The sequence below is a fragment of the Ambystoma mexicanum genome, chromosome 1p (assembly GCF_040938575.1).
Source record: "Ambystoma mexicanum isolate Mex_15411 chromosome 1p, UKY_AmexF1_1, whole genome shotgun sequence".
NCBI lineage: Eukaryota > Metazoa > Chordata > Amphibia > Caudata > Ambystomatidae > Ambystoma > Ambystoma mexicanum.
Window position 1 is genome coordinate 1,508,598,735 of NC_090921.1, and position 26,287 is coordinate 1,508,625,021.

Here is a 26,287-nt window from a genome sequence, read left to right on the forward strand (position 1 = left end):
TTCGATTCCACTCTTCCTCCTGGCTTTGGCTGGGATATGAAACCTGGCCTGTCAGGCCTATGGCCGCCTGGGCATATTTCTGCTTTACAAAATGGAGTCGCACTTTTATAGGGTGCTTTATTGAGGTAGATATATGGTTGGCGCTTGCCGCTCTATTCTTCTACGAAGATTTGCAAGCAGTTTCGTTTTCTTAGCTTCTTGCGTTCCAAGCCTATTTACACGCGTTAACTAGTTAGCTACTTTCATCTTGTCTCATAGCAACGTTTCCTTACATTTCAACATCATCTCTCTTCGGTGTCTATTACATCTAGTTTTCATGGCAGTTCGCACTGGCGTGTTATTCTTGATAGCCGGTTTCATTCACCTGCGAGTCTGTTCAGGCCCTTGTGTCATATCCACTGGCCTTCCATTAAGGCTTTTTGGGTCTCTTCGTGGACTGTCTGTAGGTACTCTTCATTTCGTCTCAGCTGCTGGTATGGTTGTCTAAGAGGGTATTGTGCAGCCCATGGTTGTCTGGTTATGGGCGCTTCAACAGGTATGGCTCTTGTGATGTACCCTGGGCAGAGTCCCAGTGCAGCTCTCTGTTGGTTCATTTGCTCCTCATACGTCACATACCTTGGCGAGTACGCTCCTGGTACCTCAAAATGGGGGCAGGGGTGCAAGCCATGTCTGGGACCTCCTCTACACTCCCCCCTCTGGTCGGTTCATCGACCACTTCTGTGTCCTCCTTCGTATTTGTCTTTTTTAGTTCATCTATGTCTTGTTCGTCATCTTCAGGGTTTGTACACAATGGTGTGAATGTGTGCATCTTGGGTGTCCATATTTTTATCACCCCTTTCAAACTTCCTGCTGGTTTTACATGTTCGTCTTTGTTCCAGGTCATTAGCTGACATTGTCCATTTGGGCTGCTATAGAACCATTTTCCTTCGTACTTTCTTAGTTTCCTGGGATATGTGAACTTTGTTCCTTCTGGCGCAAATTACTGGCTTTCACAAAGTCTCTTATTTCTTCATCAGTCAGGTCTCTGGGCTTCCATCCTGGTTTGACATCGACCATGATTTTCATCCCAATGGCTTTCTTTGCAGTTTTCTGGCACTGTGTGATGATTATCTTGATAACACAGAATCCTAGCAATATCACTGCTAGTAAGGCTCCCAGAATCTTGAATATGTCTGCCATCCATTGTGGGACCCATGAGAACAGGGCTCCAAACCAGCTGTCATCGTCTACTTCATCACTTTCATCGATCATCTGGTTCTTTAGGTTTGTCAACATACTTATGGCCTCTGTTAGGATTCCATTGTCTTCATTGTGCAATGGTGCAAATGTGCAACACGATTCTCCTATTTTTGCACAAATACTTCCATCCATCGCTGTGATCATGTCAAGTACATATCTGTTCCGGAGGGTCATCAGTCTGATTGCTCTCAGTTCTTCTTTATCGCGTTAAATCCTTTTATAGTGGTGTTGATGGTCTGCAATAACTCCCATCTGGTTATCTGCAACCATTTAGCGTTTACTCCAACTTGTATATGGGGCAAGAGCAATGTTATAAATACTGTTGAGGTGAGGCTAAACAGCCTGTGTTCATATGGGATTGCATGGAATGCTTCTTCTGATTTGCAGAAAAGTAATTCTCTCTTCTCATCTACCAGTTCCACAGATCTCCTCTTTCTTAGGTGAGCATCTGTTCTCGGGAAACTGTCCAAATTCAGGTCATTTTTAGGGATCACTAGTGAGGGAACGTGGACGTTCACTGGTGTGCATATGCCTCCCCAGTTTTTCGGCAGTCTTATGTATGCTTTGGATCCACACGCCCAGTAATGATCTGTAATTACTGCAGTTCCTTGTGCCATTCCTGGAGCCTCGAAGATCCGTCCGCAGTTCTGATTCTCCCCCATCTTCATTGTACCTTTGTTTCTGAAGCATAATTTTGGGCTCTCCAGTAGTACTATCTGCAGGGGTTCTCCTCTATCCTCGACCCATGTAAGTCATTTTACCAATTTAGGCCATAGGGGTTTGCACAATTTTTGTGAGTTTTCTCCTGCTTCCCATCCGTCTGGGGATAGCACTGTTCCCCAGATATGCATTTGGCCTCTGTTCTTCCAGATTTTGGCTTCTTCTGTAGTTTATCCTTGCACGTTCAGTCTCGGGTGTATTTCCCATTTAATTCCTGCCCCTTTTGCTTCTGGCCTCGCATACCTGATCACGTGATTCTTGGTATGGGCTCTGTTTCTTGTCTTAATGTCCTGGATATAGTCATCCTCATCGGGATATGCTGTTTTTGTTGCCCATATTAGTGAGGCATCCTTCCCCATGAACTGTCCTCCAGTGTTACACATTGCTACGTGTGACAGACAGTGTGCTGTTGGGACACCAATTTCTACAGCCACAAATATCTTGGATTTTCCCATGCTCTACGGTAGAAGTGCACAGACGCAGCATTCTCCTCCAGCTTCTCTTCGTCCTACTTCCTTCATGTGTTGGTACCATATGTTGTTTCCGAGATGGGCTGTGCTGTCCAGGTAATCGTTGAGTTCACTGTTATCTTCGTGTGGGTTTCTCTTGATCCTCAATGTTCTTTTGTAGTTAGCTATAACTATGTCTCTGAATGCATCTATGTGACTTTTTCTTGCTGGGGGATTCTCGGGCATGCTTGTTGGAGGAGCAGGCTTCATTACCTGTATCTCTGTGGTAGGAGACGTTTTTGTGTCTCTCTTCTTCTCCTCTTGCATTCTCCCGTAGGGTTTCTTTAACCTCCAGCTGTGTACTTTCTGTCCTACGTGTGGCCTCATCGAGGGCTTGGTGCTCGTAGGAACTGTTGTGCTTTCTGCGATAGTCACTGCGGGTCCATTTTTCAGTTCCTAATGCAATTTCTTAGTTCTAGCTATAAACGGGAACAAATGGTCTATCAGCATTTGTGACTTTGCTCTGAATTCTTTTGTAGCAGTTTCTGTCTTCTTAAGTGCTTTGGTTATATCTTTTTCAGTCAGCCTTTCGCTTGCTTCCTCTTGATCACTTCCACTATTTTCTGGAACTGGTTGTTCGGTAGGCAGTCTTTTGTTTTCTGTTGCTATCATTTGAGACCCTATAGCCATTGACACTTGCCCTTGTTCGTGTGCATTCAGTGTGTGGGTGCGTGCAGTGCTATGTTTTCATTTGTTCCGTGCTGACCCTGTCTCCAGCCTTTTTCTTCATCAATTTCCTCAAGTGTGCATGTGCCACTGCTAATTACATTCAATTTTAGCTCATTTGTGTTACCATCAGCTGTTCTTGGAACTGGGATAACAATATAGGGTCTGGTTGCTTTCGTGGGACCCAGGCGTTCATTATCTGGTGGGTGCACTGAAATTGGGGCGCTTCGTGCACCGATAAAGAATGCAGTCCTGATGGGTAATGACAGAAACACAATGATAATTACTATGCATATACACATAATAGATTTATAAGATAGCTGGCAGCATTTCCTTCCAGGTAAGCGGGGGCGCCCCTCTGTTGGTGGTAAAACCAAGTTACTGTTTTGGGCCCCATGTCGAGCATAAGTCTATTGTCAGCTTTTAATTCTTTTTCTTACTCTGACTTCATTGCTCTAGAGTTCGTGAATTACTAAAGTGACGAGTGTTTCTCAAGTATCCCCCCTCTTGCGGGTGATGACGGTAGTCTCTGGGTATGGAGTACAGTTCTATCGCTAGACTATGGAAAAAGGTTAGGCTAGCATCTTTGGCATGTCACATTCACTATGCATATCTACAATAGGTAAAATCCCAGTGCACTCCTCGAATTTGCTTTGGTCCTGAGGACATGCTGGAACCTGTTCAATGTGAAGAAATGAAAAGTTGGAACTGCTAAAAATCACACAAAAAAAATATATTGTAAAAATAAAAATAAAAATAAAACTAAACATAAAAAAGCAAAAATAAAAATAAGGAAAAATAGAAGGAAAAATAAAAGTAAAAGAAAAACAAGATGGTGGAGTTCTCGTTCCACTCTTCTTGAGCTGTCCCACGGCGGAAAGAAAAAGCACTGTCTCTCTCTGTCTCCTCGATCTGTCCCATGGCGGAAAGTTTCACTAGGCTCTCTGTCCCCTTAATCTGTCCCACGGCGGAAAGTTTCACTAGGCTCTCTGTAGAAGTCGATGGACATTAAGTGTTTTTGATCTGGGCTATGATGGCCCGCAAAAGCATGTTTAGCTGAGTACTCTTCACTGTATCTCCGAGGAATGTGAGTACGCTAACATTGGTTGGTCTTCCTACTAGTTCTGGAAAGTTCTCAATGAGGTGAAAGAAGACATGGTGTGCATATCGGCTGTCTTCTGGTGATAACGATATTCGTCCTGCCTTGCTTGGCTCAGGATTACAGGCTTTTCTTTTGTTTCGAACAGTCTCTGCACTTTCCTGTAGCGTGGATTGCCACCAGGTAGTTTAGCTTAGTCCACAGCTGATTCAATTGTTCTAGGTTTTTTGGGTCTCTGATAAAAGTGTGTGTGTCTGTGGTCCTTCCGACAAGTGCCGGGCACTTCTCGATTATTCGAAAGAACAGCGTGAAGGTGAGTTGATCAATGTCTACCGGTGGTGGAAGCATTTGTGCCTATATTATCGTACTTGGGTAGTACAATAAAGGCTTCCGTGATGACAGTCAGTAGTTGCCAGATTACCTTCTTGTTAGCAGGGTCTCGAATGAAGTCTGTGACACTGGTTACTCTCCCCACGAGTGACGGATATGATATTACCACTAGTTGAAAATAAGTGAGTACATCCCACGTGAGATTTCTGCTGGGAGATATCATAAATTCTGTAAACAAAGTCTTGACACTAGTTGCTTCGAGATACTGTGTTAAGTTCTCAGAAAAGTCTTGTCTGTAGTTTATCAGAGTCTTAGTTTTTCACACTGCTTGGGTGACTTGATTCGACAGTTCGTATTATCAATGTTATTGTTACTTCAGATGCACTTCTCTTTACCCTGCACCTTGTGCTGCACAGAGTGTTCATTTTATTGTCTTTTATCACCTTTCCCTCCTTTCTCTTGTAGAACTGTGTGGATTTCGAAGCCTCGCTTTCAAAACAGAGTTCCTTTGCCTTGATTTTTCTGCTCATGCGTCCTTCTTCCTCGCCGTGGATCTTCCCTGCATGTGCTGAGGTTCTTTCCCGTTGTCTGTGGTTTCTTCGTGGGTAGTTGCAGCCGGAGGGCTCTCCCCTATATATGGTTTAATGTCATTTAGGAAGAGCCATGCCCTTCTGCCCTGGATTTTGACAGCAGAAGGAGTGTAGTCCTCCACGATAAAAGGACCTAATGGTCATTTTATCGTGAAAAATTATACAAGAAAAAGGTGGGACAAACCAAGATTTAATAATCTTGGTTCGTCCCACCTTTTTTTTGTATAATTTCTTATTAAAACAGCATCACGAGGGAAGATAAGAGGCGCACACAGGCCTGGAGCGGTGTCTGTTTCAGCACTTCCTGATGCGTTTTGTGCTGCATTGCAACCCTTTCGCCATCGCTGCAGTTGGCCTGTAATGAAAGAGAGGCTGGATGTCATGCAGTTCAGATAATCCTGCATCTCGGTCCCCAAGACCTCTCTAGTTGACTGGGCATCACATCTAGCTCTATCTCAGGGGGTAAGAGGGGTGCTTCTTGTGCGGCGTGAGATGATGGTCGGAGCCTGGTTGGTTCCGAAGTGCATACAATGCCAGTGGTAGACAATGCAGCCATCCTTTTTTTTAATGTGAGTTTCAGCTTGGCTATCCTCTCTTTTAACAAGCCGTTGAGCCTCTCACATATACCATTTCTCTCTGGATGATACGCTGATGAGAACTTGTGCTTTATACCAAGCAACAAGCTGATCTGCTCAAAAACTGAGTTGACAAAGTGAGCCCCATTATCTGACCTCATTTCCTCGCACACCTCCCACCTAGAGAACACTTCCCTCACCAGAAATTTGGCAGCGCAGGTAGAGTCTGGGTGTGTACAGACACCTGCTTCTATCCATCTAGAGAATGGACACACCACCACAATTAAATACCTGTACCCATTGCACACTTGGATCATGTCGACATAATCGATATGCAAGTGCTTGAATGGCACATTGGGCCGGGGGATAACTCCTCTCACTACTTTCAATGTGTGCCCAGCGGTGAATTGCTGGCAGATAACGCAGTTCACCATGAAGAATGCAACATGCTCCGCTAAATTCGGTGTAAACCAGTCTTCTGCGAGCGTTGCAGCAAGGTTTTCTTTGGACATATGAATAGGGTAATGTAGTTGCTCCAATGCTACCTTTAGTAGGGCGGCAGGCATTACTGGTTTACCAGTGCTGTCTTGCCTCCAAAATCCGTCAGAGGGGCTTAAGGAGCACCCTCGATGTTTCCACAAATTCTTCTCTTCCAGCGGTGCCTCCCCTTACAGCTCCATTAGCTGAGTCTGTCCCATGCTGCTATAAGCCTCAGGAGAGGCTTGTGCTACCATCATCCTCTCATGAGTACGTGCCACCTCCACTTCCATGATTGTTTCATTTTTGGATGCCATACGCTTGGCTTCCGTGTCCGCTTCATGGTTTCCACGTGACACGAAATCCGTCCCTTTGGTATGGGCGGCGCATTTCACGACCCCTATGCCCACTGGGAACTGTAGTGCTTTTATCAACCTGTCCAATAGTGCTTTTATCAACCTCAGAGGTAGCCCCTCCTTTTCCAGCGGGCTAAGCCTGCGTGCACGGTAGATGTCACATAGGCGGAGTCACTGTACACTGTTACTTCCTGGTCTGCATGATTCTCAATGGCGAGTATCAGCGCCAACAGTTCTGCAGCTTGTGCTGAATAGTGAGAGGGTATTTGCGCACTGACGAGTACCTGAAATTCCCTGTTTGCTATGTGTTTTATTACCGCAACGCCTGTAATCTTTGTCCGTCTTCTTGGTCGATTCTCGAAGAACCGTCAATGAACACGATCTCACCTCCCGCCAGGGCATTTTCTTTTACCCTGGGCATTTCATCATAGAATTCTTCATAATTCGCACAGTCATGTACAGGTTCTCCCTCTTTGACTGGCTCAGCTATGAACGTAGCTGGATTTACAGTTTTACATCGTACTATTTTGATCGATGGGTTAGAGATAATCACCTCATAGGCGGATGTTCTCTGTGATGCCAGCATGCCCTTTGGTTTTTCTAGTATGGCAAATAATGCGTGCTCAACGTGCAAAGTCATTGAGCACCCCATTACAATGGATGATGCCTTCTCGATGGCGAATGCGGCGGCAGCTAGATTTTGTTTGCATGGGAAGTGGCCTCTCATAACCGGGTCCAGACTCCCGCTGTAATACGCTAGGGGCTTATACCCCAGCGATGTTCACAGAGTGAGTACTGCCGTCATAAGATTGCCATCCGTATGTGAAAACAGGTAGAATTCCTCTGCATAATTTGGAATCCCTAAAACTGGGGCCTTACAAATTGCCCCCTTGAGTTCTGTAAACCCCTTTTCCATTGTCTCAGTCCATTCCATTTTTTCCTTTGTTGCCTGGGCTTTCTTCAAAGCCTGAAGCAAAGGCTTGGTATACAAGCTGTAATCGAAGAGCCATGCTCTGACATAGTTGCACAGGCCTTAGAAGCTTTGCATTTGTTTTATTGTGAGCGGCTTAGCCGTGTTCATGATAGCTTCAGCCCTTTCTGGGGTTACCTTTTTCACCTTGTGTGAGATTAGCTGACCTATGTATAACACCTCTTCTTGACAGTATTGTAACTTTTCCTTGTCAACTTTATATCCTTTCTTAGCCAGTATAGTCAGTAGCTGGACAGAATCGCGCCTGCATTGTTCCTCAGTGACGCTGCAGATCAGAATATCATCCCAACTGCAAAACAACACTGTCTATTACAATGTTGCTTAGGTCCATTTATAGGACTCTGTTAAAAATGAATGGAGGTTCACAATACCCCTGTGGCAATCTCGTGCTTTTCAGACGCATCTGTCTGAAAGTAAACAACGTCAGATCTTGCGAATCATGGTGCAACGGGATTGAGAAAAACACATTCTTCAAGTCAATCACTGTAAAATATTTTGCCTCTGTGGGTATGTTACATAAAATTGTGGATGTATTAGGGACTAGAGGGAACTCGGCTTCAACAATATCGTTTAATGCTCTTAAATCTTGGATTAAACACCAAGACCCTCCCTTCGATTTTTTGACGGGGTAAATCACTGTGTTACAGGGTGATTCTGACGTCACTAGGATGCCCTGCTCCATCATGGCGGAAATTGTCTTTGGAATCCCTTCTTCCGCTTCTCTAGACATGGGATATTGTCGCGCTCTTGGTAAGACTGCTCTTGGCTTCAGTTTAATTTTCACTTCGCCTGCCCCTTTCAGGAGGCCTACGTCATAGGGCCCTGTAGTCCATACTGTGCCAGGCACTTGGGGCATGTACTTTTCAAAGTATTCTGGACGTATCAGTGCCAACATCATTCTCTGAGGTACCTCCCGTTTTGATCATTTTGACCCAGAATATGAGACTCACTTCCACCCTTGTCTCTTCTAGGTCAGGGTGTTCTTCGAACAGATCCTCATCAGTGACGTCAGTCACTCGATACCCTTCTTCGATGGCGATAATTGTGCACCATTGTCTACCTTCGTCATCGCATCCTTCGACCAATGCTACTTTCCCTCGCACTATGGCATATTGTATCATTAAGGGAAATACTTGTCCCTCTTCTTCATGCATCGGTATTCTTGGTCTGAACAAAAACTCATCAGGGGTTCTCATTGTTCTATCTGCGAAGCCTGGCAATCCCACCATACGCACACGCACACCATATGCGAAAACGTCTGGTTCTAACGGTATAGCTCTCATGGCTATGCGTCCGGAGTATGCTCTGATTACTTCGCAGACATTTGAATAATGCATTCCTGGAGTGGAGCATACTATGCCATCCTCCATAAATGAAATAGTCATATTTAACTTTGTCATTAAGTCCCGACCCAAAATGTTTACTGGGGTCTGGCGCGAATATAATACGGGTACACTCATCTCACAATCCGCTACAGAGACTGGGAGATTGTCCATAAAGGCAACTCTACTGTGAGCTCTGGTGAAACTCTGAGTATCTATGGCCTGGCCGAACAAGGAAAACTTGCCTTCTCGTATGCACGAGCGTGTTGCACACGTATCAACTAAGAAGGAATATTCTTTCCCCCCTATGACGACATTTACCCATGGTTCCCTGTTAGGGTCTGGTGTCACTGATAGGATAGAGCACATCAGAGTTTCCCGCAAGCTGTCCTATTTCATATATAGGTCAGGTCCAATGTATACTTGTGGATTTCCCCCATTTCCAGGGTTGACTCCCCCTCCGGAGTTAGTGCCCTGAGACGTTTGTGGCGGTGCCTGCTGGGATTGTCCCTGCGGCAAGTTCCCCGTGTTCGAGGGTTGAACCCCTTGCTGTGCACCTTGCTGCAAGCCTGACGCCTGCTGCTGCACTGTGTGATTCTGTGCACCTCCTTGTTGTGGGACGGCAGGCTGATTCACCATGCCTGTTCCCATTCCTTGGCCATTTTGCCACATGCCTTGGCTTCTGCACACGCGCGCCACATGCCCTGTCATTCCACACAGCCAACACACTGGCGGTGGTCGGGCCATCTGTCCATCTGGCATAGCTGGACTGCCCATCTGTGTGTTCTGAAAGCCACCTTGATTTTCTGAAAACCTCCCTGATTTCCTTGAAACCCTCCCTGATTGCTCTGCCATCCACTTCCCCTAAATCCCCTACCCCTCGGGTAAAATCCCGCGCTACCCTGGATATTCTGTGATGGGTTAGTTGCTTGTTGTGTGCTTGGTTCAGCTGGGCTTGTCAGCATGGCTCCCTCGAGAGCATACTTTGAGAGCTTCTTTTGCACCAGCTTCGCCTCCTCACCCTTACGAGTTGCCTCCTTTTTTCGGTTCTTTTCTTGCAACAATCTACAGTAGTGTGCAATTGTCAATTGTATCTCAGCCCATGGTTTGGCTTCTATTCCTACCAATTTCTTGATCTGTTTTTGCACCGGTTCAGGCAACCCTTGTCACAATATATGGTAGAATAAAGGAATAGATTTTGTCCAAGATTAATGCGTTTCGAGCACCCACGCGTCTTAGAAATTGTGGATATAAATCAACAGATTCTCTGACTCTTTCATTTTCCGAGTCATTATAGCTCCCATATCGGAAGTGTCTGGGTATAGCATTCGTAGCGCTTTCCACACTGCGGCTCTACAATTATTAAATGGCGCTCCGTCATGGGAAGTGTCAATTATGGTTACTCTAGGGTACCCGGCCCGTTTCCATACATCGTCTGCCCTTTCACCCAGTATGGCGATCAAGAGACCTTTAATGTCCCCTATAGCCAACATGACACCCCCTGTAATTTTTTCTAACTCGTGTATCCATTTCCTGGCTCCCGATGTCAGCATTGGAAGCTTATCTTTCAGGTTCTCTCGGTCCATATGTGGCCATGGAATATATTGTAGTCTTGCTCCCCCCTTTTCTAGCAGCGGGAATTGGAATGCACAGTCTTCCTTCTCTTTCCCCATAGCTCTCCTGTCTATCGCTGGGGTAGCATTCCCGCATCGCCGTCTACCTGGCAATGTCTTCAAACTATCTACATAGGTGGGTGTTGAGACCCCCCTCTGACCGTGGGGTGTTCCCTCATGTCGGCCGGACTGCGCGGCAGACCTTGGTGTCCTAGTTACGGACTCGCTAGCGTCTGACCATTCTACCCCTTGGTCCCTTGAGAGCCGCTTTTCGTGCCGTCTCCCTTCTTCATGTGCCTCGTCCTCCGTTTCCCCACTGGAGTCGGAAGCTGATTGTTCCTAGTTCATGCAACTCCTTGCAACTTCTTCGTTCTTGCTAATTTCTAGCCTATCCAGGGACAGTCCCCTGCTCCCACTACTTCGGGTGACATCCTCAGTGTCATATAGCTAAGTGCTCTCCAAGCAATCGTCTTCCCTTGCCCCATGAGATATCTGTTCCAGCCCCATCTCATCGTATATTTTATCAATCGTTTCCCCGATGCTTCTGGTATCAAAGTCATCCTCAATATTTGTCCCACTCGTACCTGTTACTGAGTCATTTGCAGGAAAGAATTCTTCAATGTCTTCCCATTCTACAACAGGATTGGGTTTTTTTAACTTCCCGCTCCAAATATTCAAGATCTCGTGCCCTCTGTCTGCACATACGTTTTATTTCCTCATCTGTTTCCGTGCGCTTCCTTGCTTCTTCTCTAGCCTTATCTACTTCCCTCATCCTTTCGTTTCTATGTTCCTTTGCCCTTCCAACTTCCTCCTCTTCTCTTCTCTTCACTCTCTTCTCATGTACTCTTTGCTCTTCTTCCAACTTTTGCATGTTCTTCCTGTACTTTTCATAGGCTGCGTATTGTGTGCGACTGAGCGGTAATCCTTGCTCTTCGTGACATTGTTGTTCTCGCCTTAGCCTATCCTTCCCATTTATCCTCTTGTCCCTCATTTCCTTTTCTTTCTCCTTTTCCCTTCTCTGTGCCTCATCAGACCTCGCTCTCAGCTTTATATCATCACTTCCTTTACCATCAAGTTTCAGCAATATCTGACCTCCCATCCATTCGTCTTTTGCGAATGCTATCTCATCAGTCCTGTCTTCACTTCCTTTCCATTTCTTTCCCTCTCTCCCCTTAACGAGGGGTGCACAACTCTGTACCTGGTCCTTCCCTTCATCATCGCGTCTCTCCTTGTCCTTTGGGACTGCGGAGGCGAGATTGACTTCCTGGTCCTTTCCTTTATTGTCATCACTACTATACGTAGGCGACTGCCTTTAGTTCTCTTAGCGGGTAGAGTCCCTCTGACTTACTTCCCTCGATGACTGGCTCAGGCGGGGCTGGTGGCACGGTAGGTGTCTCATCCCCCTCCGTGCATACGTTTAGTATCCAATCTGCAGGAGGCTCTTCCTCCTTTGGCTGCTCAAACATTTTCCACAGTTCTAGAACAGCAAGACGTTTCTCTAGTTTCTTGCCTGTGTATGTGGCATGCAGATAAGTCGTCATATGTTGTAAGACGGCTTTAGATAAGGACCCATTCATTCTGTGGCCAGGGCATAAACATTTTATGGGCGGGTCCCTTAACCCACTCCGCACTATACTTCTTAAGTTTCAGTGCATGCTTGGGTAATTGTTTGCATAAATGTGCAAGTGGGGTAACCTCCTCCATTCTCAATTTTGTCACCAACAATATTCATGCAGTTTTATCCTTCCAATAGTATAAGCGAGCACCAAATACGCAAGCTCCAATCCAATCTTTTCGCGTCAAAATTCTATATCATCAATTTACTCAAGAACATCAATTCATTGGCGATTCCCTCTTATATACGGAATCGCGTAAAACCCACATTTCATTTCAAACAATCAATGATACAGTTCTTTTACATTCGACGTACAACAGAACACATGTGACAGACACTTGACAGACTAGACGGATACCAGCTGGTCATACATATACCTGCCTTCTAATCAATAACCTGCCATGGGGTCTAAACGAACCCCATTTGTGCCGTCTTTAATCGTCACCGTAGCCTAATCGTCCCCCATTATGTGGGCTCTGGGTTCACGTTTCTTCTGACCGCTGTATTAAAGCGCACCAACAAGGTGAATCCTCTTACTTTTTCTCTCGGGTGCCCTTCCAGTATCCTCTCATTTTTCTCTCGGGTGCCCCCCCCCCGGTAACTCCTCGTTTTCTCTCGGGTGTCCCCCCGGTAACCACTTGTTATCTCGGGTGTCTATCCCGGTAACCACTTTTTATCTTGGGTGTCTATCCCTGTAACCACTTTTTATCTCGTATACTTGGGTCATTATCCCCTTATATATATACAGCCTACTCTACTTCTGACTATTTTATTTTTTCTCTGCCACCCTCCGTTACCTTTCCCTTACTTGTTCTAATGCCTACAAGACATTTGCCAAAGTAACGAGTTTATTGTTTCACTCACCGTTCGCATCTTTTCCTCTCTGGAACCTCGGGATCACCGCCCCTTCCTCCTCAGCCTCTTGTGGTCTTTTCATCCGATTGGCTTCCCGTGGGAATGAGAAGGGTTATGCTTGGAAAGCAGGATCCTTCAGACCCACTGCAGATTTTTTCGGAATTATACTATCATTGTCCACGGGAAGCTTCTCAGTCTACTCAGCCGGAATGGCGAAAGGACTTGTGATGTTGCCGAAGGCCTAGAGTTACTTCGTGCCGTCGGTCTATAGGTGTCTTAGAATTATATAATCAATAATCAATGGCCGAAACCATCCTCTGCTACCAAGTGTACAGGAGGGCGGTATTTCCACTGACGGGCCCATGGATCAGTGCTCACCCTCGAGTACCTGTAAGACAAGATAGCTGCACCAAGTGAGGTATGGGGGTGCAGGATTCACTTACTCCAACATGACTCAATAATGAGGACTAGTTTGGCAAAGGGAAGTCCTTTTAATGACAAGCACATCAAACAGGGAAACATTTGGAAATCAGCAGCGTCGCAATCACCTGTCTCGCTTCAACTTCCACGATCTTCATTCAAACAGCAATTGATATAGTCAAAACTCATCATCAATGACGTGTAACACTCCTAAGTTTGTCATGCAATTCTATTGGTTGTGAAAGGTAACTTAAATATAGGTGCTATTACTATATATGGAAATAGAGCATACGGATTGGATAACTCTTATTGGGTGGGTATCTACGCCCATCCCTCTACATCACGCGTGATAGACGTCACTACAAGTACGACATCCTATTGGTTACAGTGTCTATAGGACCTTAGATTACACGGTCCTTTGTGATTGGGTGGGTTAAAACCCTAGAAATAAATCTCCACTTTAATTAGCAGCATGCAGAATGGACACCCAGGTGCCTAGTGCCCCAGGATTCACCCTGCCTCCTTTCCATCAATCAGTATCTTAGGGCTATGTGTCAATTAGTTGGCTGGTATGGCCTCGGGACGGTAGCCTCTTATCAGAAAAAGTTATGGCATCCTCGGGTTATGGATGACATCAGGCGGTGGTACCTATTCACGCCTGGCTGGTCACATGTTAGTTCACCATGAATCTGCTTCAGTTTCCAGCTTTCAGTGTATTTAATTCTTCTTCGGTCTCGCCATCTGCCTGGGCCTCCCTTATCTTGAACTTCACGGGGCAGGCTGGTATGCTCTGAAGTTTTCGATTCGTGTTAACTGACGCTCTCCTCCCTTTCTCAGGTTGACCTCGATTTCCCCGGCATGAGCGGCTCTCTGTTGAGTTTCGATTGCGCTCTTCCTCCTGGCTTTAGCTGGGATATGAAACCTGGCCTATCAGGCCTCTGGCCGCCTGGGCATATTTCTGCTTTACAAAATGGAGTTGCACTTGTATAGCGTGCTTTATTGAGGTAGATATATGGTTGGCGCTTGCCGCTCTATTCTTCTACTAAGCATTGCAAGCAGTATCGTTTTCTTAGCTTCTTGCATTCCAAGCCTTTTTACAAGCATTAACTGGTTAGCTACTTTCATCTTGCCTCATAGCAATGTTTCATGGCTGCTCGCACTGGCGTGTTACCCTTGATAGCTGGTTTTGTTCATCTGCGAGTCTGTTCAGGCCCTTGTGTCATTTCCACTGGCCTTCCATAAAGGCTTTTTGGGTCTCTTCGTGGACTGTCTGTAGGTACTCTTCATTTTGTCTCAGCTGCTGTTATGGTTGTCTAAGAGGGTATCGTGCAGCCCATGGCTGTCTGGTTATGTTCGCTTCAACAGGTATGGCTCTTCTGATGTACACTGGGCAGCTCTCTGTTGGTTCATTTGCTCCTCATACGTCACATACCTTGGCGAGTACACTCCTGGTACCTCGAAATGGGAGGCAGGGGTGCAGGCCATGTCTGGGACCTCCTCTACAACACACACACCTGGTATACTCTCCTGCCAGGTTCTTTCTTATGGGTGCAAATCCCAGATCCGCAGTTTGCCTGGTTTACTCTGCTGTCAGCCCTTTAACCTTCAGATTCTTTACTTTAGGTGTGGGTCCCAGACAAGCAAAATTTGCTAGGCCTTAGCCTTTTCCATGTTCTTCCCATGTATTGGGTCCACGACCCTCTGCTTGTCAGTTTGTGGCTTTCTGTCCACTCGTAAAAGCTTTTCACTCTCTCAATCAACTCCTTCATTGCTTCCCTGGCTGCGAGGCATTCACCTTGAAGCTCTCAGGCGTTCCACCTCCACCTGCTGGGCTCACCAGTCTGCTGTGGTCTCTTCGGCATGCTTCACGCTGCTCAGCTGCTGCTGCTCACTGACAGATGGCCGGAGCTTCGCACTCCCTCTTCACTGCTTGTCTGATTCCCAGTGTCCTCTGACAGCCTTGTGCTATCTCCAGCCTCACATTGCCTGACCTCCAGTTCTCCGGTGTACAGGGAGCAATGGTTCCTGCCGTCCTTGTCATTCGGGTAGCATTCCACAGGCTTTCTGCTCTATGTCTGTCTCGACCTGCAGCACAGCTCTTCCTGGGCCTGAGCTCAACCTGACAGGAGGGGTCTGCCTCTGTCAGCTTCTCTCTCCCTTCCTTCAGCTGTCAGGTTTTTAAATATCCCAGCATGGCGAGGGGCGCTGTTGCGCACATCGATGATGGCTGCCTGAAAGGAGAGCTCCGGCTCAACCGAAATCCTAAGCTGAAATAAATCCTTCCAGTGCCGTTCCAGACTCTTAAAAAAGAAAGATTCATGTGAAGGAGAGCCATCTGGACAGACCCTGGTGAAATTGTAGTTAAACGTGCAGTAAGTGCTGAGTTATCCGGCTCAAAACTTTTCGGTGGCATGGAAGCACTGAGACAGCTGCGTCTCAGCTCCACGCAACACTGACGGGGTGCCAGAGGTGTAAAGAACAGGAAGCAGGCCGCACTGGGGGAGGGGCGACACCGCGACTTCAGGATACAGCGCCGGAGAAGAGGAGCGACATGCGACCACCCCAACCTGGTGTGATTCAACACCGCTGGCCTGCACCTCACATGGCTGGAGCTGCGGAAGAAGGGAAAGGAGGAAGTGGAGCACTGGCTGCAACGCCGGAGGTGGCTGGGCTCCGCTCCCACTGGGCATGCGAGGTGTGCACCGCGGCTGCCTCTAGGGCCTGCCTCCGCCTCCCCGCGCAGAAATACGTCACCTGCGGTGCCCCGGAGCACAGCGGACCAAAACGCAGGCTCGCGGGGGACGATGCACACACAGCCCTTGCATCAAGTAAGTGAGTTGGGGTCGTGAGGGGGCCCCGGCCAACAGTGAAGCACCAAGGTTGAAGAAACACCCATTATAGGGACTGTGAGGGGAGGCACAGGGGGAACCCCCCCTGAATAAGACATTATAAGCCAGAACTGGCATTTTGAGGAGATTCCGGGGACTGCACCCCCCCACACTCAGGTGAAAGCAATAACTGGAACAAAAGCACAAGTGAAGGGTCAGATACTGGATGCCTCAGAATATCCTGAACAGGGTGGGTGAAGCCAGGTGACTCCCCCCAGACATTACTCCTAATAATACAGAAGTTTTCAGAGGTGCACTCCACTAGGGAACCCAACAAGACTATATACAGAGATCTAGGCGCTGCAGAAGAAAAAAACGAGCGGGGGATAAAGTACCCTGTGCAGAGCAGGAATACCGTGAGAACATTTCATTGCCCTCCTCTCTCCTCTGGCTGAATAATATAACGGTTGACATCTATATGTGAGAGAACACAGCCCACTCCCAAACCTGTACACCACAACACATGGGCCGCACTGAGAAGAAGGGCACAGGAGGGAAAAAGACCGGCCCAATGGACTCCTTTGCCAGCTCCCAACCGCAGGGTGCGGCCGGGGTGCTGCAGGTACCCAAAAGACAGGAGGAAGATCCTTTAGACCGCCTTGCCACACTGGTACAGAACGGATTTATGGCGGTAAATGTCAAACTGGATGACATAGTGGCAACAATTGGATCCCCGAAAGCCCGAGTGGAGAAGGAGAGCACGCGCATTACAGAAGCGGAGAATAGGACAAGCACGAACGAAGATACGATTTCACAACATGGCCGCGACATAGCCCAACTCAAGGTAGAACTACACAAAACCCAAAGTAAGTTTGAGGATCTAGAATCGAGATCAGGAAGGAATAACATCTGGATACTCAGGGTCGCGGAGACCTTCGGTAAGGGCGCTATGGAGAGGCAAGTGGTAACACTTTTGAAAGATATCCTCGGTGCGGAATCCTTTTCAGAGCACTTCCTCGTCGAGAGAGCCCACCGCACTTTACCACCACCTCCGAAGCCGGGAGCTCCACCTCGTACCATAATAGCACATCTCCTTAAGTACAGGGAGAGAGATGCTATATTCCGACTGTCCAGAGAGAAGGGTACTTTACATTATAAGCAAAGCAGAATACACATCTACCCAAACTTTTCGGCCAGCATACAAGCACAGAGGCGGTCCTACGAATCGGTGATAAAATAACTGCGGATGCGCAACGTGCCATATGCCCTTATCTTCCGGCAAAGATGAGAATCCAACACGGTGGAAGAGCCCACTTCTTTGAAAATCCTGCAGAAGCCATGCCATATGTGGAGATCTCCATCCCGCTGCCTCCTAGAGACAAGGAAATTGCCCAAAACGAAAGACCAAGACCGGGAGAGGAGTGGCGAGACTCAGCAGACTGATAGAAGCTTACTGCCTACCCACCGTCACATGGACAATAGAACGCTAACAAGAACGGCCTGGACAGACACAGGTTTATTGTAAATCGAGCCGTGAGTCCCTGACAGGGCCAGCCAGATGGCCACAGCAGGTGACCCCCAGGAAAACTCCACCAGTTTAAGGGAATGCCCAAAGGGAAGGTTTCGAAAGTTAACGGGCAGCATTGTCAAGTTGGGGGAGATGATGCGGGTGGGGGGCTTAAATGTGGTTGAGCTATGTTGAGCTGTTTGGGAACTGGGAGGGGAAGCCATGTGTTTTGGACCCAGTTGGAAGGGTCCCACAAGTTAAAATTTGTGGTTGCGCCGCTGCACAGGACACACTACCAGGAAATACTGCAACAAGGAACACTGTAATGACATGCAAACATGGTTAACACTAGGACGACGGCCCAGGGGCTGAAGCTAAAACTCTTTACGTGGAATGATCGGGGAATGAACAACCGCACTAAGTCAAGCAAGGTGGGAACCTATGTCACTAGACACCACCCTCAGGTGATTATGCTACAAGAAACACATGCGCTCCGGAAGGTAAACACAGATTTTTTGAAGAGCTGGGGACAACACAGATATTATACTGAATATTCCTCACAGGCTAGAGGTGTCCTTACCCTGAGCCACCCCTCCGTAGGATTCCGGTTTGGTAAAAGCAAAATAGGTGCTCGGGGGTGGTATGTCATAGTGTGGGGCAGCATTGCGGGTTGGGAGTTGGTGTTGGTTAATACTTACGGGCCAAATGTGGACGATCCTGATTTCTACATAGAGGTGGTACATGAAATGGGCTATACTGGGAGTGAGCAGATATTCTGGGGGGGGGACTTTAACTCTATCTTGGATATCACCCTTGATCAGTCCACTGCCAAACACCCTGCAAAACATCCGTTATGCTACAACAAATCTTGTTACAATTGGCATTGGTAGACACCTGGAGAACGCTACACCCACAAAAAAGACAATACTCATTCTACTCCTCGGTGCACGACACTGAGTCCAGGATAGATTATTGGCTGGTATCCACGTCCCTTATGCACCAGTTCCATAGCTGTGAGATGCTCCCCCGAACTTTGTCGGATCACTCCCCCATCATAGTGGACATGACACTGGAGAATGTAAAACCCCCGGCTAGAAGCTGGAGGATGCCACCCGGCATTCTTAAGGACCTGACAGTGGCTGATGCACTGCACATAGAGGTGGAGCATTTCCTTGAAACTAATAGGGAATCAGTCGACAGGTGTGCAACTCTTTGGAAAACCTTTAAGGTATGGGTGAGGGGGATCCTAATATCTAAATCCAGGGGGCTGTTAAGGTCGGTCAGGGTACTGGCGGAGGTGGAGCAACATTTGGGGGAGTTAGAAGCACGGTATACAACCACACATGAAGATAAAATCCTCTCTGACATTAATGACAGTATATAAGAGTTTAATGAACTAGCCACCAGGGAACTTCTATATACGCTACTCCACTTAGAGCATGTAGGTACGGTGAAGGTAATAGAGCAGGTCGTACCTTGGCAAACCTGTTGAAGGCTGAGAGACACCATACACCGATCTCCAGCATACTGGCAGGAGATGGAACGGTGACCATCAGCGAAGAGGGAATAAATAGAGTTCACCCGCTTTTATTCAGACCTCTACTCCAATCATGATTTGAAATCAACCAGTGACATATGAAAGTACCTAGATAATATCATGCTCCTGAAACTACCGATAGAGTATAAACTTGCCCTCGATCATCCCCTAACGACTGATGAGATCATGGAAGCAATAAAATCATTAGCCAACGGAAAAGTGCCAGGCTCGGACGGACTGGGAGCTGAGTTACATAAGGAACTCAAAGAGGAATTAGCCCCGGTACTACTGTCGGTCTGGGAGGAAGCTATAGAACTGGGAACCCTACCAACATCCATGAGGGAGGCCATAATAACAGTGCTTCTGAAGCCTAGGCATCCACCCAACGAGATGTCCTCCTACAGGCCCCTGTCCCTAATAAATTGTGATGCAAAAATATTTGCTAACATTCTGGCCACGAGACTCCTTCCCAATATGTCCACACTGGTACACCGGATCAGTGTGGCTTCATTCCCACCAGGTCAAGAGCACTGAATCTACAAAGACTATTTGGAGTCATGGCCCAGATAAAACCTGAAGACCAGACGGTGGCCGTGTCCCTCGACGCTGAAAAGGTGTTTGATTCAGTGTCATGGATATATCTGTTTGCGGTGCTGGAGAAATTCGGAATCGGCCCATATTTTCTGAGATGAGTCAGGCTGTTGTACTCCAATCTTGGGGCTAGAGTGCTGACTAACCGCGCACTGTCTGACTGGTTTGGGTTGGGCAGGGGCACGAGACAGGGATGCCCATTCTCTCCCATATTGTTCACCCTCACAATGGAACCAGTGGCAGCAGTCATTAGGGAACATCAGGGGCAGAGGCGTATAAGGATGGTTTGCCTAACTCAGTCAATATCCTTATATACAGACAGCACACTGCTGTATGTTCAAGAACCCGACACGCATGTGGGGCCGGCAATGGGAACCATACATGAGTTTGCCGAATACTCAGGTTATAGAACTTACAGATCCAAATCCGAGATCTTTCCCCTAACTGCAGTGGTCTCCCACTAAAATTAGATACCTGGGTATTATCGTATCAGGGAATAAAACCTCTCTATATTCGGATAATCATGAACTCCTATTAAGCACGATATCCACCAAACTCCGTCTATGGGCAAAACTCCCTATTTCACTTATGGGCCGAGTGGCCATATTAAAAATGGTTATTTTACCAAAGCTATTATACATTTTCACTAACATCCCAATATGGCCTGGCAGAAAGTTTTTCGATGCCCTTTGATCTCTGGGCATGGAGTTTGTGTGGAGCGGGGGAGCGGCCAGAATGAAATGCGAAAAAATGGTAGAACCATACAACAAGGGAGGCATAGCAGCCCCAGATTTCGAACTATATTATCTGGTGGCACAGGCTCAGTTTGTCAGATACTGGGATGATGACTTGAACACCTCACCACACATCAGCATTGAGAAACACGCCTCACGCCCAATTGACCTAAGATCTGTCATCTTTGAGGTTAAACATAAGGATGACTGCCCATTTGATCCAGTCAGCACAACAGTACATGCATGGTCTAGGATCTATCGTAGGCTTAAACTAGAAACCCCATATGACTCGGAGGCCCCCTTCTGGAACTTTCCCGGCATTGCACCATCTTATGATACTAATGTTCAAAAGACATGGGACCCAGAGGGGGAATTCAAAATCAGAGACATTTTTCCCAATTGTAAATTTATAACACTGGAAGAATTTAAGGTTGGGATGGGAAGGGACCAGTTGAAGATACTACAGTATCACAGGATGCGAATGGCCTTCAAGGCTAGGTGGCCACTGTTCCCAGACGAGCCCCCTCCACACCCGTGCCTCATGTCAGGAACCAGTGTTTCCGGGCTATACATGGCTGTACAGGCAAACACGCCGACAGTGAATCTGATCAAAGCCTCCCGGGAAGCTGACCTAGGAACAACCATAACGGATAAGGCCTGGGCGAGATATTGTGAATGGACCAAGAAGGTCTCCATGAATGCAGGCCTCTGCCTGATGAAATTCAAGGTACTAAATAAACTGCATTACACAGCCGAGAGAATTGCAAAATTCACACAGAACTGTCCAGACAATTGCCTGAAATGTGGTTGCGAATATGCTGATTCATTCCATATGTACTGGAGTTGCCCACTTAAATATGGGTTCTGGGGAGAAGGGCGAAACTTCTGGGAGAAATCGCACATGTGCCAGCAGATCTGACTCCCCAGAAATATCTGTTCCGAGACATAGGAAAGACATCTGAAGTGACCAGAAGACTATTTAACATAGCGTGTGTAGTGGCAAAAAAGTACATACTGCAGAACTGGAAGAGCACACACGTGCCACGCATAAATCATTTCCTCAAAGAACTGGCATATGTAAATGAGTGTGAGGAACAGTATATAATGTCACTCCCAAGGGCGAGTAAACCAAAAGACATTTGGGCTCCGTTCAGAGTATACTTATGTGAACTGGGATCAGCTAGTAACAGCCTGACAGGGCCCTGAAGTGTGCCAGCTTTGTAAATCTTATAAATCTTGTTGTAATTTTGAAGTCAACATCCTGTGTATGAAAATGTGTAGAGTGTTGTGTTGTTGTAGTAATGTGTACCACAATCAATAATAATTTTAAAAAAAGTTTAAAAAAAAATATCCTAGCATGGCGCTCGTCTCTCCAATGGCTAGAGCGCAACATTGGCTTACATGCTCTAGGGATCATCACATCTCCATTCCTCATTGTCGTCCCAGTATTTTCCAAGGATTCATGTACAGGGGATTCATAGCCTGATCTTGTCATTCTTTCTATTACAGAGTTCTGAAGGAAGCCCTCAGCAAGTTGTGCAGTATGTTGAGGGGGCATCACAATATGCCATTACGTCATGAAGAATGGAGAGGATATCCCTAAAAGGGAAAGGGCGATACCATGTCCCACCTGATGATGTTGATTCATCCCCCTGAGGGACGCCTCCCCTCATGTAGTCCTCCTTCAAATAGCCATCCGCAGGGTCAGAATCAGGTAGCGGCTGCCGCCCCCTGGCCACATCGGCAGATGCTATCCCTGGGAGAGGAGTGATGACATCATCAGATTCATCATAAGGGGGAAAACTCTGCCCCTTGCTAGCTAACACCCTATGCAGTCACCTAGTTTGCCTAGTGCTTGCACCGGCCCTGGGTAGGACATGTTGTCAACAACAATGGGGGTAATTACGAGCCAGGCGTTAACCAATGGCGCCATTAGCGCCATGGTTGATGCCGGAATCCGCCATGGTGAATGGCGGAATTACCTCCCCATTCCAAGGTTGGAGGGGCGGTAATTCCCCATTCACCATTGGCCCTTCCCCATTCCCATTTTTGCCCCATAGGGCTCAATGGGAATGGGGAAGGCGGTAATTACGGTACCGCAAACTGCGGTACCGTAATTACCTCCAAGGTACCCTTTGCGGGTCCCTTCCTTAACGGCTGGCGAAACCAGCCGTTATGCTAGGGACCCGCAAAGGGACCTTGTAATTGGGCGGTAAGGGATTACCGGCACCAGTGCCCTTACCGGTACCGGTAATCCCTTACCACCTGGGTCGTAATGAGGCCCAATGTCTTGAATGGACACTGGCTATAGTGTCTTACCTGAATTTGCAAGTTCTCATTCTTCACAGTGCCTGCGTGCTGCATGTCCACATAAAGTAATTTATGCAGGAGTGGTATAAGCAAAGGTCACTGTAACATTGAGACTTACCTTAGTTTTTGGATGTTAGAGGAGATCCCAGAAAGCCGGTAAATACCATCCACTAGTCCATGACACTCGACAAATTCTGTACAGCTTCTTAAGACCTGTGGCACTGAATCAAGAGAAATGTTTGTCAGCAAAGCTCAGATAAACCAACAATTCATTAAAATTCTTCCACTTTTTCCACGGCAAAGGAATGCACAGACATACGTAGTGTTAGTATTTTTCTACATTTTCAAAGAATCCCACAAGTAAGGCAATACAAGTAAAGCCAAACAGGCTTTGTGTGTTTATGTAATGTTTTCCATAGCTATACCTGAAGTTCTGAAAAATAATAACAAAAACAATATTAGTAATAAAGTAAATCATGATGCTGACATTGCCGTAATACAGATATGCATTTTGATAGTGAGAAAGCAGCTTTATTTTTATAAGTAGGAACCATCATGCATGCAAGGGTGGTAATAGATAAGTGTTGCATGGATCGCAGACACTTGATTGAATTCCCTCGCCTCTTGGTTTTTATTACTCTGCAAAGGAGAAAAAGAGAGTGATGAACGTTGGCATTCTGAAATGGGTTCCAAGTCATCATAACCTCCCCAATCAAACAACTCCCCAGACCCTAATCTAGAGTCAAAATGCCCTATTAAATGTTTTCAACATTGTCTTAATATCTCCATTTCATACTACTGACATGAAAAATATAGGACCAAACACACCAATACCATCATCAAGCAAATTGCACCTATTGCGTGATCTGCTTAATTTGCACCCAAAGAATGGTGCTCAGAAAATCAGGTGGCTAGAAACTGGGATGAAAACTGGCAGTATCTCCCCATTTTTCATCAGCAACCTACTCCCCTTTACTGGGTGCCAGCATTTATTTTTGCTGCACCTCAGCCTCCAAGCCTCAGCCTCCATGCTCCAGCCGCCTCCCCGTATTCCCCAGCCCCCATGTCAGCCCCAAACACCCCCCATCCCAGGTCTTCTGGTTCCATCTACCGCGATTCTTCCTCTGTCTGCGCTGGGCCACAGGCATAGACAAGGGACTGAGTGTCTTTATTTCTTTATTATTTATTATTCTAAATCTATTCTATATCTTTGTTTTCTTTTTTTGAGGGAAGGCTTATGCAATCCACGCAACTCCCAACAAAAAATGTACTCACTTAGGCTCGGACTGGTGGACAGTTACAATCACAGAATGCCCTTGGATAGCTACATTCACTACATGAGTCGCGAAGCCACCAATAGCACCATCAATTACCATTATTTTGAATATTCAATGCATGCATTTGTTGGGCAGCGTGCGTTCGCATGTAGCCGTGGCTGGTAATAAATGCAATCAATAAATCAGGACCGGAGGCAGGTGCGTGTTAACTGGTCTTTAATCAAACATGAACTGCCTAACTGGCAGTAACCCCGCCTCCTCAATCACGTGGGACGCAGCCCACTAGCAACTGCAATAAACAGAGGACTGTTCCTCTGAACAAATAATAATAATAAAAGTAGGACGTTACATCTCCCCCCTCCTTGAACAAATACTTCAACAATGTTCAATTGAATTCTTCAATCCATCTCGTGGGTCTGCGAATGACCCTCTTGGATGGGCTGCGCGTCGGTGGGGCCAGTTTTACTGGAGTGCCGTCACTTTCACTGCCACTGTCATCAGCGTCTCTTTCCTCTTCATGATACTCAGAGTCTTTATCTGACGAGTCATCTGTCAGTGTTATTGAGGTGCTGACAGGGGTGTCTGTGCTGCTGAAGGCCTTGAAAAGGATGAATTCCTGGTGATTGTGCTTTGTGGGCTAGCGGCCGTTACCATCGACCCTTGAGTCACTGTCATGGGGTCTGGCTTGAAGGCAGGCATGTCCTTCGTGACTTGGTTTTACCGTACTAATACCTGGTCACCAATGCAAATGGTGCTAGGTCTGGCCCGTCTTCTGGCATCTGTGTATTCCTTCATTTTGTCCTTGCTTTCTTGGTCTTTGCTTCTGGCATTCTTTATGTGCGTGGAATCGTCCTTGGCTCGTGCATAGTGGGGAAGCCTTGTTCTGATGACACGTCCGAACATTGGCATTGATGGGCATTCACCGGTTGAGCTATGCCGTGTATTCTGGTATTCTCGTAGTAAAGTACAGATGGCTTGCATGAATGACCCATTTGTGATGGAACAGATCTGGAGCGTGCGTTTGAGGTTTCCCATGAATCGTTCCACCATTCCATTGGCCTGTGGCCACAGTGGTGTGACCTTGTGGTGTTGGAAACCTAGGTGTTCTGCGAACATGGCAAAGTCATGGCTCATGAAGGGGGGCCCGTTATCAGATTTGGCTCTTGAGGGGATGCCATAGTCAGCAAAAGTTTTGTCCAGCGCAGGTATGACGACTTGAGCACTGGTCGAGTGAATCAAATGTACTTCTGGGAATCGGGACATTTTGTCAATGATCAAACATATCCACTGCTACCTCGTCCCACACCTGCAGAGGCATCTCGGTTGTTTTAAGTGGCTCGGGGAATGTGCGCAGTGCCACCGCCTGACAGGGTAAGCATTTCCTTAGTAGTTGTTCCACCCGTTCGTCTATGGATGGGAACCATACCTTTGTTCTCAGTTGTCTCTTGGTTGACACTTTTCCTCTGTGTCCTGCATGGGCGATATCTAGTACCTGGTCTTGCAGGGTTGCCGGAATTACTATTCTGTTTTCTTTCAATAGCAGGCCTTCGGGTGATGTGGACAGGGTATTTCGGACAAGTTTGAATGTGCGAAAGTGTTGTTCCTCCTCCGTGGACAGGGAAGGTGCCCCTTTTGGTCTGTTCTGCCATTGGTTCGACTTTAGGCAGGATTGTACTGTCTGTAGTAGAACGTCCTTTTGAGTCGCTTCCTGCAGCTGTGCTGTGGTGATGGATTTGGGTAGCGCACTACTGACCAGGTACCGTAGATATTGGTTAGCTTTGTGTGATTGGCGCTCATCTTGAGCTGGAAGTGGATAGCATGATAGAAAATCTGCGGGATTGTTGTCCTTGCCTGGTCGATGGATTATCTTGAATGAGTACTCTTGTAACCTCAAACCCCATCTGGCAATTCGTGGTGGCATTTTCGTTGTCGGTTTTCCATAAATGGTGGTGAGAGCCTGGTGGTCAGTAATTATGGTAAACGGTCGTCCATACAGAACGAGATGATAATGCTCGCACGCCCATACTACCGCTAAGCTCTCCTTTTCAGGTTGGGAGTATGCACATTTTTCAGGTTGGGAGTATGCACATTCTGTGTTGGAAAGATGGCGGCTTGCGTAAGCTACA

At 46.9% G+C, this 26,287-nt stretch overlaps 1 protein-coding gene across 1 annotated transcript in view; it reads right to left on the minus strand.

Annotated features, from left to right (window-relative positions):
• Positions 1 to 26,287, minus strand: part of ARHGAP30 (Rho GTPase activating protein 30) — a 2,240,907-nt gene that overhangs the window by 1,630,466 nt on the left and 584,154 nt on the right. The window contains exon 2 of the mRNA XM_069607204.1: positions 23,003 to 23,105. Within this exon, the coding sequence (XP_069463305.1) occupies positions 23,003 to 23,105 (103 nt within the window). The remainder of the gene's footprint in view (positions 1 to 23,002; positions 23,106 to 26,287) is intronic.